This window comes from Physcomitrium patens, chromosome 4, assembly GCF_059467195.1.
Source record: "Physcomitrium patens ecotype Gransden chromosome 4, ASM5946719v1, whole genome shotgun sequence".
NCBI lineage: Eukaryota > Viridiplantae > Streptophyta > Bryopsida > Funariales > Funariaceae > Physcomitrium > Physcomitrium patens.
Window position 1 is genome coordinate 5,625,182 of NC_143413.1, and position 17,053 is coordinate 5,642,234.

The following is a 17,053-nucleotide window of genomic DNA, read 5'->3' on the forward strand; positions in this document are numbered from 1 at the left end:
TGTGTAGTGTTTTCCAAGTCTTCATGGATTCAGCAACCCAAGAGCTGAAATTTGGTATGTAGCAGATCAAATAATGAACATGGGTGATTCCTGTTCTTACTGAATAGGGATGGTCCATAAAAGTTAAATGTTGTGCTTTAAAGAGGATGCGAATTAGTGAAAACAAGAAATAGTTTCACGATTCTCAAAAAATATACCTTGGTGAAAATAAAGAAACACTGAGTCCAGTCTTTGAAGAAATGAAACAGTATTTTCGCTTAATAGGTTGTTTGGTTGCATGATATTATTAGTTGTATACATGTTGATAGCTACTATAGTCTATTTTATTTCTATTTTACAAGATTTCTTGTAGATATTTGTCACCTCTTAAAACAAATGGCACTTAATCAATAAAAGCAAAGAATATCTAAAAACATTATGAGTTTTATTTTTTGTTATATACTTTTATACTTGTTTTTGTTCTTTTGTTACTGATAGACTTTGTGGTTCTTGAAATCATAACTTTCATTAAATTATTTACCAAATTAATCTGAAGCCTAATGTGAATCCTTATCAAAAGTAAATACTTATGTCAAATTTAGTTATTTGTTTTATATTGTTCTATGTTGTTTGGTGTCATCTAAATTATACCTATCTAAGGTTTTTTTTAGACATCTTGTGTATAAGTACCACAATTTATAATAAACTCATATTTGAAAGTTTCAATTGAAACAATGTTGCATAATTTTTTTTAAATGATTTAATTCTTTCATTTTTTAGTATTTAAACTCTCACAAATCTGTGGCTGAATTGGCATCTACGTCCATGATATGAGTTTTTTTTAAATCTAAAAATATTCATACTGACTATTCATTATTAAATATTTTTAACAAATCATCATTTGATTTTTATTTACAACAAATAATATCTACTACATCTAAACAAAACCAAATTATTTGTGATTTGAAAATATACCAAGTATTACATTGTATGCATAAAACTGTATGGAATATTTTAATGCAAGTTGTGTCAATTTCTATATTCTTCTATGTTATATTTTATTCCATTGATTTACTAAAAATATAAAATATAAAACCATCTATTCCAAAATCAATATTCTAAACAATCCAAAATTCATCACATCATTGTAGTTAAAACATTTATATTTTGCTTGTAAAAATCAACGAAACTAATTTGTTTCATTTTTTTTTATCTCTATCTGATTTTAATTTATTTTTCAATTCTTCTTGTAATAACTTATAAAACATTCCAGCTTTTATACATTTGTAACACCTAATCTTAAACTTATCAAATTAAGTCGTGGATTTTGATCCAAACTTTTAACTATTGTATTTCTATCCATAATTATAATTATTAATTCATGCTTTAAGATGAAAAATCTTATTTTTTGTTAGTTTTTTTTTATTATTATTATTTCTATAGATTAATTAAAAACACCAACTAAAAGTTTAAACAAGTTTTTATAACAAAGTTTTATCTTTATTTTCTTATTCAACATTAATACTTATCAACTCACAACAAATCTAATGAAATATAACATAGAAGAACCTATAATTTGTCTTTTTGTCATTTCTTTCTACCTTTAATTTTGCAACTTCATATGTTTTATGCCATTGGGATACCTCAACCGCACTCTAATATCAATCTTTATGTGATTGGATAAAAAATTATTTGCTTATAGAAAAAATATACATACAATATAGTTAGTAAATCAAAACTTAATAAAAATACATAAAAACATAAACAAATTGTGGTTCTATTCAATTAGTTATTTTAGGAACTAAATCTCTTCTTGAAGTTTATTCATTTAAGTAAATAAGATGTATACCATGCCACAATGATAATGTTCTTGCTCCCATAGCTGGAGAAATGTTGCAAACAAAGTTTTTCATGAAAAATCAATTTGAAATGTGCACAGCAGCTCCTCAATTGCAGAGATTGATTGGATGCTTTTTAACACTGATGAATCTTTAATAATATAAATCCTAAAGTAATTTTTTTGATATTTAGTGATATCATTACAAGTAGATATTATACCAAGTGATCTAATTTTTTTATTTTATCTAATATGATATTAAAAGCCTCTCGATTTTTTTTTCTTAGTTATTTTTAAGGTTATTTTCTAATGAAAAGTTTTTAAAAATTTATGCCGTGTACAATTTGATAAGACAAATATATACATAAAAAGGCTCATAGTTTATTACTCAGAAATAAATCAAATTTTGTTATACTTGAATGGTGTTTTTATCTATTTAAAAAATAATAGTCAATACAAAAAACAAAATTATTTTATCTTATCAATTCAAAGATAAAGGATTATATATCAAAATATAAAAATGTAAAATTCATGAAACTCAAGTAGGTTTTTTTAGAGTGTAATTTTTTTAGACATAGTTTATAAATAAAATTTAAATATAAAATTTTCACACATTATACATATTTTTAATTATGAAAGATATTCAGAGCTTTATTTAACTAATTAACCATTATTTTTATTTTCATTGAAAATATCTTTATATATTTTTCTTTTTGTATACATTGGATTTGTAAAAACAAATTAGAATATAATAAAGACATAGAAGCAAATTTTAGAGGTCTAAAAGCAACATTTTGTTAGATTTTTACGAACTCCCACTTAGAGAAATCAAACTTCACATTTCAAATGATCCTAAAATTAGAAACTGAATCACCAACTTAAGCAATGATTATGACTTCAACTAGCGTCATCCCTCTAAAGATGACATCAACAATAGAATCTCCAAAAATGTAAAATCATACACTTAAAAGGATTTCATTTCCTAATAATCATTTCCTAATATACGATTGATGCTATGACTATTTTATTGTAAGAAACAAACCATCTTTTTAAAGATATGCACTGTGGGAGAAGTTAAATTATCATCTGGTTATCGAATGATACATGTTTTGCAGTTTATCAAAGTGGGATTCTCTAATAATAGAAATACTAAAAAGATCAGATGATAACTAATGATAGGTTCAGGATTCCAAGAGAATGCCTCTCAGAAAAGATTTCACAAATGCATCAGGACCGAAGTGAGTAAACGAAAGAGAAATGTTTTAGAAAAGTTTAAAACGAAAACAAAACTTATGGAAATGGGTTTTGAAATAAGAGACCGCTTTCTTTCAAGAGAAGATTTGCAAGACCTTCGTGACACATTATAACAAGAGCAGATAGAATAGAAAAGGAAAAAGAAAATGGAATGTGGAGCTCTGTATTGTACATGACGCTGTGAAGCATCTTGGAATTCCCTCTCCAATAGATCTCACATAAAAGGTATCTGAGCTTTGGCTGGACATTGTATTCCAAACAATTTGACAGTGAGAAGCAAATCACAGAGTAGGTCCAAACAATAGTAGCCATCAGAAGTTGTACCTATGAATGCTTTGGAGCAGCCGAAAGACAATACAAATCTTTGTTGCTAAACAAATCCGAGGCCAATGGAAGCTACTGAATGAGGTCAGTGGATGGAGGTGATCTTGGAGGCATGGCCGCTGCTCGCCCACCTGCAGCACCCTGGTTTGAAGTAACTGGGATGTTGAAGATATTCTTGTCTTGTTGTAAGGATTTCTCCAGCGCGGATAATGGCTTTGAAGTTTTTATTGTCCCATTTGATGAGCTTTGAATCTTTTCACGTTGTAGGGTCTTTTCCAGGTTGGCTTGCCCTGCCTGCACGGCGTTGCTAAACACTCCTGCCTCTTGCAAGCCTTGGACAATCGCCTAAAACATTGATGAAAGACTTAGGAGGAGAAACGAAGACATGCGAACAGACCTTAAGAGCAGGAAGGAATCTGAGCTATTAAACGAGTACTAAAGAACCATCACTTTCATGTGGTAAGTATTTCGTGAAAAGTCACAATCATTATTCCAATGTTAGGAAAATAAACAAGTAATCATCCATCTGTTAAAAATCCTGACAAGAATCGATCCAAATGAGTTGCATTGTTGATAAACTTCTGAGATATTGAGAGAAGAAAGTTGTCACAGTGGAAAATCTTCGCTTCAGGGCTTACCGCAGGGACATAGAGTCGTGTCAAGAGTCCTTTTCGCATCAGTTTCATGTTGAGATCCTTATCAGTCCATACGACGTGCTTCCTATACCTGCATATATGATGCCGACAAAAAAGGTACAGGGATCTTTCAGTTGAGAGAGGACCTGGAAACAGTCGGTGACATAGTGTACTGGCAGCGAAAAACCCAAAATGAAGCTATAAGTGCATCGGTAATTAAGCATGAATGAATGATGGGGGCTAACAAATTGCGAAAACCAAGACACATGCGATTGTCAAAAGGCATACCAGCGTTTCATTTCCTCCTGTGACGCTGTGGAAGCAATAATGAAAGCCTGAAATAATACGAGATGCTCTCTATTTAGGATGCAATACATTGCAATTATTAAGATATTCAAATTACCAACATAACGTGACAAGAAAACAATGGCTTGGTTGCAAGATTCCATATGACGATTATTGAAGATGTAAAGAAGGCGCAAATTAGAAGGCTCCTGCACGCCAGAGTGCTATACTCACCGCTCGGTCAAAGTCAAGCATGAAGCATCGCTTCACATCCTCCTTAGTAGGCTTACAGTGACATCGATCACGTCGTGATGTCAGATCTGAAAATTTTGTGTATGTGTAATGCAAAACTGCTGCCTCCTCAAGCTTGATCTCACTGTAGAAAATCATTAATCAAGAAAAGTTTCCAACAATCAGCTACACTGTACCAGCTCAAATGTACTACTATAATCAATGCAGAAATACTTTCATAAACCGAACTCCTCACTTCATCTCACATACCAAAAGAAAGAATGCCGCGTAAACTAATAAAGGTGCGTAAATAAGGAACAGTGTACTCACTTTGGCGTTTTTGCGTAGTTGTGCCACCTGTGGGCACCATTGGGTCGCAGATTGTCTTGCATGCGGGCAGCAGCTTTACCATTACCGTAGGTCAAAAAGTAGTTGGGGTTGCCCCGAGTAGCTTCTCGATATAGCCCAAAGTATGTCTCTTTGGGTACATGATCATAATTTTTCTTGAACATGGTTACCTCACTGAAGGGCTCTTCAATATCTTCGCGCTCAATTGCAGTCTCCTACAGCAACCAGAAAACCGTAATGAGTGCATAGTTCACACAGGACCGGTGAAGAATTCGACCTTAATGGTATTTATGAGCATTCACATCCGGAAAGGATACTCACATAATTAGGGAATACCACCATATCGACGTCAGGAGCGACATCATTAAGCAAGCGCTGTAAAGAGTATTCAGGAGCTCCAGCTGGATACAGTAATTCATCAGTATCAAGATGGATTATCCAATCAATTCCAACCTCCTGTCCAACACGCCAAATTTTCAGAAAGGTAGGCCTTAAAGATCTGTGCTATCTTCTTTTGAGAAGCACATGCTTAAACTCACCACTAAAGGAACTCCTTCATTTTGTAGCATTCTTACGCATAAAATTATGATCTCAGGGATGTACAACATTACATCAACTTTACTCCATTATTGGCTTACCCTTGCAAAGACAATTGCCATCTCCATGTTCAAAGACTGTTTGACAAAAAGCTCATAGTTGCATGGCTTGTAAAAAAACCCCGACAGCCATGTCTCTTTCCATATCCGACTGCACCACACATCACAAGAACAGTCAGCATCCGTCTAGTTGAACACTTCTCAAGCAATCACAAAACTCGTCTACTACGTGAACTGACACATCTGCGCTCGTCAAATCCCTGGGCGAGTCCAGAAAAGAAAAAGAAAAAGAAAAACAACAACCAGGAGACTATACTCTCAACTTAACAGGAAAAGAGTGCGTCCCTGGCTGCATGCAAATTCTGATTCATAAAACGAGGTGCAATAATAATCTGCCATCGAAACTTGTTGAAAAATAACAGTGTAACCAAATTAAACCATTAAGAAAGAACTTGGCAATCTGCTACATTTGCATACTTGGTTATTGTTGTTAATATAATACAATGAAAATAAGTAGTTATGACAAGAATATTAATCATGAAAACCTTTTGGCCTGGTTCTCCTCCAGCTCGCTGGTACGATGAATAATCTTCACCCCCTGCATCCAACCGTAAGAGTGCTTGTGAATCGCTGCTCGGAGCAAAAAGAACCTTGAAATGAAGTCAATCAGAGCAAGAAGACCAAACATACTTTGCATCAGTGAAATTTGATGTCAAGCTTTTCTTTAAATGAGTGAATAGGGAGTGCAACTACAAATATCTCTGAGTGACACGAAGAAAGGAAACTTGGGTGAAGCACTTACAGGAATTAGTTCCAAAACGGATGTTGAATTTAGGGATGCTGCCTTTCCCTCAACAAAAAGGAAGAAATGGGTCACACCGATAGTCCGGTGGTAATATAGCCACGGCAGAATCTGCTCTAGTCCAGCCGACGTGCTTGAAGTGATGGCAATCTATTCGAAGATCAAAGTCAATAATTTAGTAAGTTGACTTTCCAGACACCATACATACAAGCCTCTCCACCTAAATCACAAACTTTGACAGCGGTTTTGTGGAAACGTAATATTTAAAAGCTGTAATGAAAAGTTCACCTTGGAAGAATGTTTGTTCTGAATTGCGTATTGCCACCCAATATAATGTGGAAACATTCCAATGTGAGGCGGCAGGATTCGAGTGCAATCAGGGTTAGAACCAAGGTGCCCATTCAAAGGTGAGTTCAAATGCTCTTTTTGAAGACCAGGCAGCAGAGAGTTGTCCCCAAGCCGAGCCGAATCCACAAGATCCCCACCTCTCCATTGAAGTCCAAAAGCAAATAGAGCTAGACACACAGTAAGCGATGTCAACACAAAGAGAATCCTCTGAGAGGTTGACGGAGCGGGTGCGAACCGCGAAGATGGCATTGGCATTGTATCCCAAACATGTGTATCACTGCCGCAGCATTCTTGGACTAATCCCTGCTTTTGAACAATTTGTGCACTCTGCAACTCACACTAATGCTCTCTTGACGTTCACGCAGGAATTTTTACAAAACTGCTCTGTCATGTGCCTGTTCTACTTCAAACCCTAGTGCCTGGATCTCTTAAAAATTGACTCCTCCGCTGAGGAGAAGTTAATGTCGGCACCCGCTCCCTTTTTCGCTTCCTGATCTAGCTTGCTATCACATTTTTAGATCTTACTTGAAACCATTGTGCGTATGCATAGCGATGTCACAGAAAGCTACTGTTGCTCCCGAATCTTTGACTGCCTATTCGCAGCCAGGAATTTGATCCAGTATCTGCAATAAAGGAAGTAGAAACAGACACCAATTAAGAGGAGTGATAAAGAAGTGGTTCTTGTCTAGACGAAAGAGCGATGGCGCAAGCAAGAGCACCCACCGCATCCAGATTATCAATATTCTTTGCGTCGGTCGAAGCAACCACGTTACACACACGCAGACTTTTTGAGATTAGGACAAGCAAAGGTTAAAATCCAAGAGTCCAGAAGCTTCAGATTCCTCGCATACCCGAACTAAGCCACACCAGAAAACACACGAGCTCTACACTCCGACTTCCAACCTTCCAACACCCACCAATACGGCAATATTGCGCGGATCACGCACTGGACGCTCAATTCTCGGCACCATCCCAACTCCACTCCACGAACTAAACCCCTAAAGCCTACAGATCTGACGTCTCCAGCAACAGAAAGCCGATAACCAGTTGTTTGGAAATCTCTCCCGATGCACAAACTTCCTTACCGAAGCGAGAGAACAACCTAAAGCGATTGGCGAAATCTGCTCAAGATCAAAACCGAACTACATCTCCTTCTCTTTCTCCTTCTTCGTCTTCGTGGCAAAAAAAAAGCACTCTTCAAAAATCTTTTCGAGTTCGACAAGCAGGGAATCGCGAAACTTAACCTAACACCGAAAAGAAGAGGTCAAGAATCCCGAGCTCCCCACGAGTCATCAAAATCACGACAAGAAGACGTGGGGGATTGACAGCACAGGGTTCGCAGTCGACTTGTGAGACTCACACTGGATTGGATGGTGAACGATCAACAGTAGTCGTAATAGTAGTACCCAAAATGAAAGGAGACAGACAGACAGCCCCAATGGAGGAGGAGGATGACGATGATAGAGGGAGAGAGGGAGGAAGTGAGCAGTAGGTTTCATCAATCATTCAAAGTAAATGATGCCCTGTCATGCAAGCAAAAATAGCTCTCTTCTTCTTCTTCTTCTTCTTCTTCTTCTTCTACTGCTCCTTCTTCTTCGACAGAAGAGCCTCCTCCGTTCACCGAATTAGCGTCTCCTCCTCCCCCTGGAATCCCATCCCCTCATCATCATCCCGGATTCTAACCAATCCCACTACCACTCTCGGTGCGACGAGAAGTGCTTCACTCCACCACCAGAACGAATATAGCGAGAGAAGTGCTTTTCTGTGACATCACTGTAGTTGTTGTTGTCGTCGTCGTCATAGCGGGTATATATATATATCTAGTTCTCTCCCGGGGCGTCCATCCCCCCCCCACCCACACAAACCCTAAAATTCGCAGTTTTGGGAGTTGTCGGTAACAGGAGATTGTTTGGTGACATGGGTTCGGCGAGGAGCAACAACGAGAGGCGATTGACGGTGGTGAGAATTTGTGCAACATCGTGCAGGAGTCGTAGAATAAAAGGGCATGGACATGGGAATTTGCTGCTATCCTGCCCGCACCCACAGTAATTAATGGCCTCCACTGACCCCCCCAATATTTTTCCTACATGCTGACGTGTCTCCCTACTCGCCATGTCATCAGGGATCCCACTTCGCACTGTTATCATCGCTGACGTGGCTCCTCATTTGGCGCCAAACTTTGTACGTAAGTCCTTTTTTGGGTTATAATTCTCGTAAATGCTTTTTGTGGAAATATTGGTTTGAATGTGGGCACACTACTATTGATCATGGAAACCATTCTTTGCAATTACACACTTTTGTATTTTTGATACATTATCTATATCTTTTGTCTTATTCTTAGGAGTCGTATCAGTTTGTTTTTATATTTTATATTTTTATTATTATTAGTTTAGTTGAAATTTTGGTTGTAATTCTCTCTTTACAATGCAAATATTTTGACATCCATAACTTATGTTGGGCTCGTGCCTGAAGTCTAAGTATAAATAAGAAAGTGGAATTGGGATTTGTGATGTTGTTTGGTGTGTGCATGCATTCATGTAAAATTCAGATCTTTTGTGTAAAGCTTCTTGTGTAGAAATTGTCCAAAATGAATTTTTACGTGAAAGCATGATAATTGATGATATGTACTTTTGTCATTATCTTTTACTATCTCAAAATATGACAAAAAAATTTTAGTGATAATTATGATATAAGAAGAAAAAAAGAAGCAAATTGTGGTGCATTTAGATTTTTCTCAGTAGCTAACACATGAATTTTTTTTTAAGCGGCATGTTTAAAAAATATTGAATATAATATTTTGAATAAAAAGCATAATATTTGCCAAATCCATGCCTATAGCCTAGGCAAGGTAAGAAAATATTGCAGCTGTACTTGAAAATTTAAAATAAACTAGTGCCAAAAATACATAAATTTTGCAAAGAATAGTTCTAACCAAAAACGAAATTTAAAAATTGAAAATCTTTACATGTGATTACTTAAAATAATTAACAAATAGAGAAGTTGAAGGATGAAGGAGTAAATAATATTTATTTAACAGGATACACGTAAAATGTTTTTTTGAAACAAATCAATATAATAAACTTGCCATGTGGATTTTTTAAAATTTTAACATGTGCATATTATATAGACAGAATTTTAATAGCCATTGTAACACAAACACTTAAATTTCCAACAACTGTATAAATACAAAAAACAAGAAAAAGTCAGCCATGCTTATTGTTGGAGTGTTTTTATACATATAGTATTGTACATTCAACAATACTCTTGGCAAAGATAGGATTTATGGAAAATCTAAGTTATTTTTTTATTTTTTAATTTTATTGTAATTGTATCTTGTTGATTGTCATAGCTTATGCAAGACACATCAAAAAAAAAAGTTGTCTTTATCTCAATGTAATAAATAGATCCAATTTAACCAAAAGCACAGTAATGTGTTTGTCTTAAAATAGATGTGATTAATTTTCTATTCATTTATAATTTATTCTTCAACAATCCATGTAGTAAATTGTTAAACAGCCAGTTTAGTTCTATCGTAAAGACTATTGCAAGATGAAGATTACACGAATAATCAAAATCACACCAACTTTCAATTTTAGATTATAAAATTTTAGTTTTCTTATTTTAGAAAGATCCAAGTTTTTTTTAATTAAAATTGTATGCATTTTTGTCTAGCTTCCTGCAAAAAAAAAATAAATTAAAAATTAAAAATTAAAAATATTCTATAAAAATTAATTAAAAAAATGTGCTTTAATTTGTACAACTTATTTATTATGAGGCACCAAAATGATATGCTTTGTACCAAATTCCTTTAAACTTTGAATTTTTCTATGCATGACAATGTAAACCATGTCAATTAATAATTGTTAGATGATACATAAAGTTTTTATTACCAAAAAAATTATAAAGGTTATTATGTAGTGTTCCAAGCCAATTTGTAAATGTCAAGTTTCTAAGATCTATATATAATAAATGAGCCATTGCAATCTAAATAAATAAATAAATGTATATATATATATATATTTCTTAAATAAGTATACATATTGTTAAATATAAGATTAATTCATTGCCAATAATATGATCTACAATCTAACTTGATTTAGAATGATTAATAGTATTTGTCTAAAATTATCCAACATTACAAATATATGTCTTTCAAATAGGAAATTATAAATAATTATATCATATATTTGTTAGTTTACTTTTAAAAAAATCAATTTTAAAATTAGTCTTATAAGTATGATCAAGTCAATTAGATCAACTGTTATTCACATACAACATTTTGATGTGGAATGAAGCTCTATTAGAATTTCAAAGTATATATTCTCTACCTAAGTATGTATTAGGTTTTGTATCTGCCATATTACAATGTAGTTGTGTTGCAGAATCTAAACATCTGTTTTAGTTGCATTACAATATCGATAAATGTTTTTCCTATGATCGGTTTCTCCTATAATTCACACAATTTGGTCATATTTCTTGTATTTGTATGTTAACTCACATACATAACATTAGAATGCTATGTGGCACTCATGATTGAGCTTCTGTGTAAGTCTAAACTGAATGTTTGATTTTGTAAATTCCACAGTGGCTTCTTTGCATTTCAACCTAACGCATGAGAGATCAGAAGCACAATATGAAAGGAGTCTAAAATTTACAGAAGTCAGAGACATTATGTTCTCACAAACATTATCTCCTCAAAAACATTATGAAGGTGTCTAAAATCTACATCGTCTTCTCAGAAACATATAGCAACATCGCTTCAGCCATTCAAATAACTCTCAATATCGTAAGAGACTTGACAGATACTAGCGAAGCGAATTGGTTTCGATTGAAATGATCCTACGACTCCAATGCTGAATAATGTTCAGTGTGACTTCGAGAACAGTGAAATTGCATCTGCAATACCCACACTTCTTGCTGGGAGGGGAGCTGATACGTAACCAAGAGAGCGAGGGCGGTTCCAGATTGAACCGGGTTTGCTGCCTAGCAAAATTCTGCTCATTTCCACAACGTATGGATCCAGCTTTCGAAGTGGAAGTTGGTAGTTAGCTGGAATGTCCCCCTGCATATGACAAAGATATCCTTTCATGAGCCACTCCTCGCAATAAATCAGCATGCAAGTCAAAGAGTGCACATCAATACACAGTGCATCCATTATGAGATAGAGAAAACAAGTATCATGAACGAAGAAAGTAGTAGATTGGAGAACAAGGAAGGATGAAATAGTGTACAAAACATAATATCAGGAAGTTAGCTAAGATATCAATATTGTATAACTCCCGGTACATGGTGGGAACAAACCTGAGCATAATGAGATTGTAGATATCCATATAGAGCATCTTCAGCATCGTCTGTGAAGGGGAGATCCTCTTCTGCCTCTACTGCAATATCATCGGAGTTGGGCCCTCCGGATTTCTTGAATAGCAGACCAAATCAACATAAAGAAAGTAATACCACGTCAGTTATTCTCGCACCAAACCCAAGGTCTTCTGCCGAAAAAGAAACAAAAGAAAAGGGAATACCCTCAAAGGGCTTCCAAGGAAATACAATTCTATAAACTCTTGGCTGGTGATACAATCAACATGCAGAAGAGGTGGTCACCTTCTTTGAAGCTTTGGCAGCTTTTGAGAGAGCACCTCCACTCTTACGTAGCTTCGCTTCTCTTTTACGTCGACCAACGCACACAACACAAAGACATCCTTGCCTGTGGGTCAGGGTACTGTGCCTGGGACCATTCAACGGGAAAGAGAAGCTCAGCACTGACGTTCGTAACTATCGCCATCACAAAAATGTAGTTGAAGGAACTGCAATTTACGAGAGACTCATACACGTCGCTTCGGCATAAATATGAGAGCGGATCGGCAAAAAGCTTCAGATCAGGCGGATGTGCAAATATGGGGGGAGAGTCAAAAGCATACCCATTCGGACGTTTCACTTTGGGTGGAATAGTAGCAATTCGCGAGCTTGTGGATTTTCGGTGAGTTTTTGAGGGAGCAGATCCATCTTCTTTCATAGGAGGTGTTTTCACTGGTCCTGCAGAGAATGGAACCCATATTCATCATACAACTAAAAAAAGTAAAAGAAAGCTCCTTAACATAGTGATCTGCAAATATAGTGACCTGGAGAACCTCCTCAGCTTTGTCTCTAAAAACATACCTTGCAAAGATTCTCGATTGACATTATTATTTTCGTCATTATCAAGCTCCTGTTCGGCTTGTAGAGATCCAAGCTGCTTGTCATCCCCACCAGAATTCTCTACTGCATTCATAGTATCTCTATCTTGATCACCAAGATTCGCTCCTACAACCTTATTCTTTTGCTCTCTGGCCTTGCTTTCTGCCATCACTTGATCAACCGGGGCTACATTACCAAACCATGGGAACGGAAGGTTAGAAAACTAAATACGCATAGTGCTACAGTGCAATGAAGATGCAAATTCCTTGCCTGTTGCAAACACTATCGAGGTAAGTCTAAAGGTTGTAGAATCGATCATTAGTCGAGAGTATGGTAATCCTAGTACTCGAAGAGGTATAAATTTACCACTGCGTTTGACTTTTGTCTTCAACACAGTTCCCGCATCAGGCTGGACAACCTTCGCCTTTTTCTTTTTTGAGACTTTGAATTGATCATTTGTCTGCTGATGGACTTGATCATTTACTGACTTGTCTAAGTTGGCTGTGCGGTTACAATTAAGCAGAAAGTAAAAAAATGGCACGGTGAGTTTTGGATGAAATACATGATAATCTAGCAATTCCAAATACTGGCACAAAAAACGCATGATAAGCCATTTGCAACTTTAACGTGCCAAAAAAATATTTATAGCTGATTAGCGATTCTGCTGATATGTTAAAAAAAAGTTGTTTATCAAAGTGAAGCACTACACAGAAAGCAATGTTCAATGTAGTGCCACTAATTCAAGTTTAGGACGGAAAAATTGCATGCGCATTTGCACTTGAACGATCTAGGAAAGTTTAGAAGAAACATCGTAGAATTGTGTCAGGAATTAAACCTTCGGTAGCGGTAGCAGCATGGAAAGAAAAGCCAGCTGCCAGGCAAAGTTTTTGGAAAGTGGACTCCAAATTCTTAAGGAACTCCATAATAGGATCGCCATCATCGTTGTACGTGCGACAATTGCTCCACACAAGAGCAACGTCTTCAAAGACATCGTCAACTGTATTATACACTTCTCCTTTTTCCAACCTGTCTCGAATAGTGCCAAGGTCCATTGGTCGTTTCACCACTTCAAAATAGTCCTGAATAACGAATCCATTCAAACATGAGTCTTAAAGTCGGCATCATTGATGACAAGACAAAGGCTCGTCTACAGATTCACGCTCTCCAAAAATCAATAAAATCAACAATAGTATGGTAATGATACAGTTTTTCCGCAATCGTAACAATGCAATAAGACTATTCAAATTACTCTAACAAAAAGAATATTAAGGGAAAGAAGATAATTATGTACACATCTCGCAGTAGTGAAAATAAAATCTCACTGGAATGCCTAGTTTGACAGGGTCCACTGGCTTATTGAAAGGACCTGCTTCCTTCATCTTCATGATTCGCTTCAATGCCTGCACCACGCCAAATGAGAGGTGAGCAATCAGCAGAATAGTAGACAAACAGCGTTTTAACTAGGGGAGTGGTAGTAATAAGAAAGATGATAACAACAATAAAGGATGATAATAATAATAATAATAAGTTAGGTTATCTCCATGGATATTGCTTTGTCCCTGTGAGAAGGTTAGACGTGTTATACGAGAGAAAATCAAATTCAAAATCAAATTCAAAAAATCAAAAATTCAATGAAACGCCAAACCACGAGAACCACGAAGCTGCAGGGACAACTAAGTCTTCCAAACCCCCCCAACCACATAAACTCCAGCCATCATCACATCATGCAACTGGTCATTTAAAGCTGCAACAGAGCTGGCTAGCTATGCAACCGGACGTTTAGTCAGTTAATAAACACCACTTATGTAGAAATATACCGACAGTACCGCCTTCAACCCAACGGTGTCTGGGATTGTGGGGACGACAGGTGCAGTCGTTGACAGTTCTTTGTCTTTAACTGCTGTGGGCGTTGACTTATTTTCCTTCTTCTTCGAAAAAATTCTAGCAATAAGTTCCCGAGTGTTGACTTCCGAAGACCCAGCTGTTGAGCGATTGTTTTCCTTTGACTTCGCAGTAGAGGGAATAGCTGCATTCACGGGAAGCACAACCTCAATCGACTTTGCACTGTCTTCGTTACTCTTCTCCTCCCCTTTCACTTTAGAGGAGCTAATTGGCAAGCTTTCTCGAAATTTCGACGGCCGGATTCTCAGTCTAGAACTACCTCTCCTCTTTTCCACCTTTTCTTTGGAGTTCACACCCTCGTCTGTCACCGACTCGTCATTCTCGGTCCCACTTTTATCCTCTACCTTGCGCAGAACCTGTGTTCCCCCTTGTGACTCTCTAAGCCTACTCTGGGAAACCAAGACCTCTTCATCAGCAGTTGGTGCGGAAACAGCTTTTGCTTCATCCTCATTAACTAACTCGCACTTAGCTTTCAAATTTCTCCCAGGTGGTCCCCGTGGCGCCCGCTTCCTTTTGTTTTCGCCTCCAACTTTCGGTACACATCTATCGTCTACAGTAATTTTCGAGGTATCCACAGGCGCAGCTGCACCTTTCGCTGATGATTTTGGTTGAAGTGGTGGCACATGCGTGACTGGCACTTTGGGTGCTGACTTCGTTAAAAGGGGTGACGCAGGTGTGTCAACAGGTCTAACATCGGCAGCAGGTTTACTTCTCGAACGTCTACCCTCCATGACTCCTTTCCCGGCCTTCTACCTCGACACATCTATCTCTCCCATGTTGATAGTAGCTCGAATGTAGTTACTAAAAAATCCTAAGCAACAAAGCGCAAGGCAAAAAGGAAGAACAATCAACCCTGCAAGCAGTGATTCAATAGCACTCGTGAGATTCATGTCCAACCCAGATTGTTCTGCCTTTAGCACATAAATTAATACAGCAAAGCCGCCAATAAATCATACTAAAGCATCCCGTTGTGCAACCTCCTAGTCCTTGAGCATCTCACCGTGCTTCGCAAGCTCTACCCTTCAGAATTGAATATTTAATCTCAAATAAAAACAAACTCCTTTTCAAACAAAGTTCACCGAAAAGCCTTCGAACATGTGATAACTCTCAACCGTGAACACAAATTCAATGCAACACCTTGAGGGCGGTAGCTGCCCTCATGACAGGCAATGCAACTAAGAAACAGCAATCGGTTCCCAATAAACACATAAATAAGTAAATCAGGGGTGTAATCGTGGAAGAGAACGACGCGTACAAGTAAAGGCATTGACCACATTCAAAAGAACCCAAAAATGAAAAAGAAAAAAAAAAAGGGAAAAAAAAAGAAGCTAATTTTGCCAATTGATCGAAATTAATCACAAGTCGAACACGCGCTCCACAACAACGCAACCATCAAAGCGACCTCAAATCCCCGTCACTTTATACAAATCCCGATCCTCTCACACAAACCATCCAACCTCCCACCACTCCACAAAAATCATGTGTCATGCTGCCTCCAACCACCAACACCGTTCAAACCTCGCCCTACAAAAACCAGTCTCGAAACCCGTATCCGCCATCGCATGAAAGAACCGGAAAACCATAATAAAACGACCGCACCTACAATGAACTCACTCGCTCACACACTCACGCACTAACTCACTCACTCGCCGCCACAAGAACTACAAAACCCAATTCGACGACGACAATGATCCACCACGTCGCAACAAACTTCCCGCTCACTTACATCGTTCACGAAATCTCTCCCCCTCGCTAACGAACCCAAATCTCGTGTGTTGGGCTTCGCGGCAAGAGTTTGAACAGTGCAGTATTGTTGTTCCTAGTGTAAGTGAGTGAGTTTTGTCCAGCTGATTCCTGATTCGGAGGTTGAAGCATTATGAGATTGCTCGCTCGCTGGATGGCAGCGTCACCTCCACTTCCGACGTTGCGACCGAGGCAGGGTTTTCTTTTTCGCTCATGGTGGGGAGGGGAAGGGAGCCCTAGCCCGGTATGCCAGTACACCAATTTGAGGTACTGACTCCGTAAAGTGAGGGGGATATTCCCCGGTGCTGAGCTCCAACCTCCGAAAGGCCGCTCGTTCCACGTCGGCGTGGTGAGCTGGACTACTAGTCCCGCCATTTTTCTCACGCTTCAGTGGATACCTGCTTTTCTAATCAATGCATCGAGTATACCTCGACTGTGTCAAAATAATAATAATAATAATAATCTCCTCTTGATAAATTATACACTTCTTCTTCACAAGTATATCTCATCCAACTCCTTCACAACTACTAAAATAGTCCATATATCAGTAGTTTTTTTAAAAAGAAAACCACAATGCATGAATAAACGATACTAT

General features: G+C 37.2%; 2 protein-coding genes across 8 annotated transcripts; both read right to left on the reverse strand.

Annotated features, from left to right (window-relative positions):
- Positions 1–3,200: 3,200 nt before the first annotated feature.
- On the reverse strand, positions 3,201–8,414 carry LOC112281187 (glycosyltransferase-like KOBITO 1). Of its 5 annotated transcripts, none has more exons than XM_024517437.3 (11): positions 8,000–8,414; positions 6,580–7,262; positions 6,292–6,441; positions 6,035–6,087; positions 5,532–5,640; positions 5,215–5,349; positions 4,876–5,108; positions 4,549–4,690; positions 4,318–4,364; positions 4,033–4,120; positions 3,201–3,739 (listed from the first exon to the last, which is right to left on the reverse strand). In XM_024517437.3, exons 2-11 carry the CDS (start codon positions 6,892–6,894, stop codon positions 3,467–3,469), a joined length of 1,545 nt encoding a protein of 514 aa, XP_024373205.1. In that variant the 5' UTR covers positions 6,895–7,262; positions 8,000–8,414; the 3' UTR covers positions 3,201–3,466. The 5 variants fall into 5 exon arrangements, with proteins under 5 accessions (XP_024373205.1, XP_090105713.1, XP_090105712.1 ...); XM_090249587.1 differs by having other exon boundaries at positions 7,491–8,340; XM_090249586.1 differs by having other exon boundaries at positions 7,363–8,168.
- A 2,859-nt stretch (positions 8,415–11,273) lies between these two features.
- LOC112281186 (uncharacterized) lies at positions 11,274–16,646 on the reverse strand. 3 transcript variants are annotated; one of them, XM_024517428.3, is made up of 10 exons: positions 16,442–16,646; positions 14,631–15,568; positions 14,136–14,213; positions 13,649–13,892; positions 13,180–13,314; positions 12,796–12,999; positions 12,558–12,672; positions 12,241–12,364; positions 11,941–12,054; positions 11,274–11,701 (listed from the first exon to the last, which is right to left on the reverse strand). In XM_024517428.3, the coding sequence occupies exons 2-10, from the start codon at positions 15,444–15,446 to the stop codon at positions 11,504–11,506; spliced, it is 2,028 nt and encodes a 675-aa protein (XP_024373196.1). In that variant the 5' UTR covers positions 15,447–15,568; positions 16,442–16,646; the 3' UTR covers positions 11,274–11,503. The 3 variants fall into 3 exon arrangements, with proteins under 3 accessions (XP_024373196.1, XP_024373199.1, XP_024373197.1); XM_024517431.2 differs by having other exon boundaries at positions 12,796–12,975; positions 16,442–16,629; XM_024517429.3 differs by lacking the exon at positions 16,442–16,646 and adding an exon at positions 15,716–15,888.
- Between the last annotated feature and the right edge of the window lie 407 nt (positions 16,647–17,053).

Coding starts and splice junctions, on each gene's coding strand:
- LOC112281186 (XM_024517428.3), bottom strand. CDS start 15,446: ATGGAGGGTAGACGTTCGAGAAGTAAACCTGCTGCCGATGTTAGACCT. Junction 13,893..14,135: donor CTGTCAAACTAGGCATTCCA/GTGAGATTTTAT, acceptor TTCGTTATTCAG/GACTATTTTGAAGTGGTGAA. Junction 11,702..11,940: donor TACAATCTCATTATGCTCAG/GTTTGTTCCCAC, acceptor TGTCATATGCAG/GGGGACATTCCAGCTAACTA.
- LOC112281187 (XM_024517437.3), bottom strand. CDS start 6,894: ATGCCAATGCCATCTTCGCGGTTCGCACCCGCTCCGTCAACCTCTCAG. Junction 5,350..5,531: donor TGGCAATTGTCTTTGCAAGG/GTAAGCCAATAA, acceptor CGTGTTGGACAG/GAGGTTGGAATTGATTGGAT. Junction 5,109..5,214: donor TGGTGGTATTCCCTAATTAT/GTGAGTATCCTT, acceptor TGGTTGCTGTAG/GAGACTGCAATTGAGCGCGA.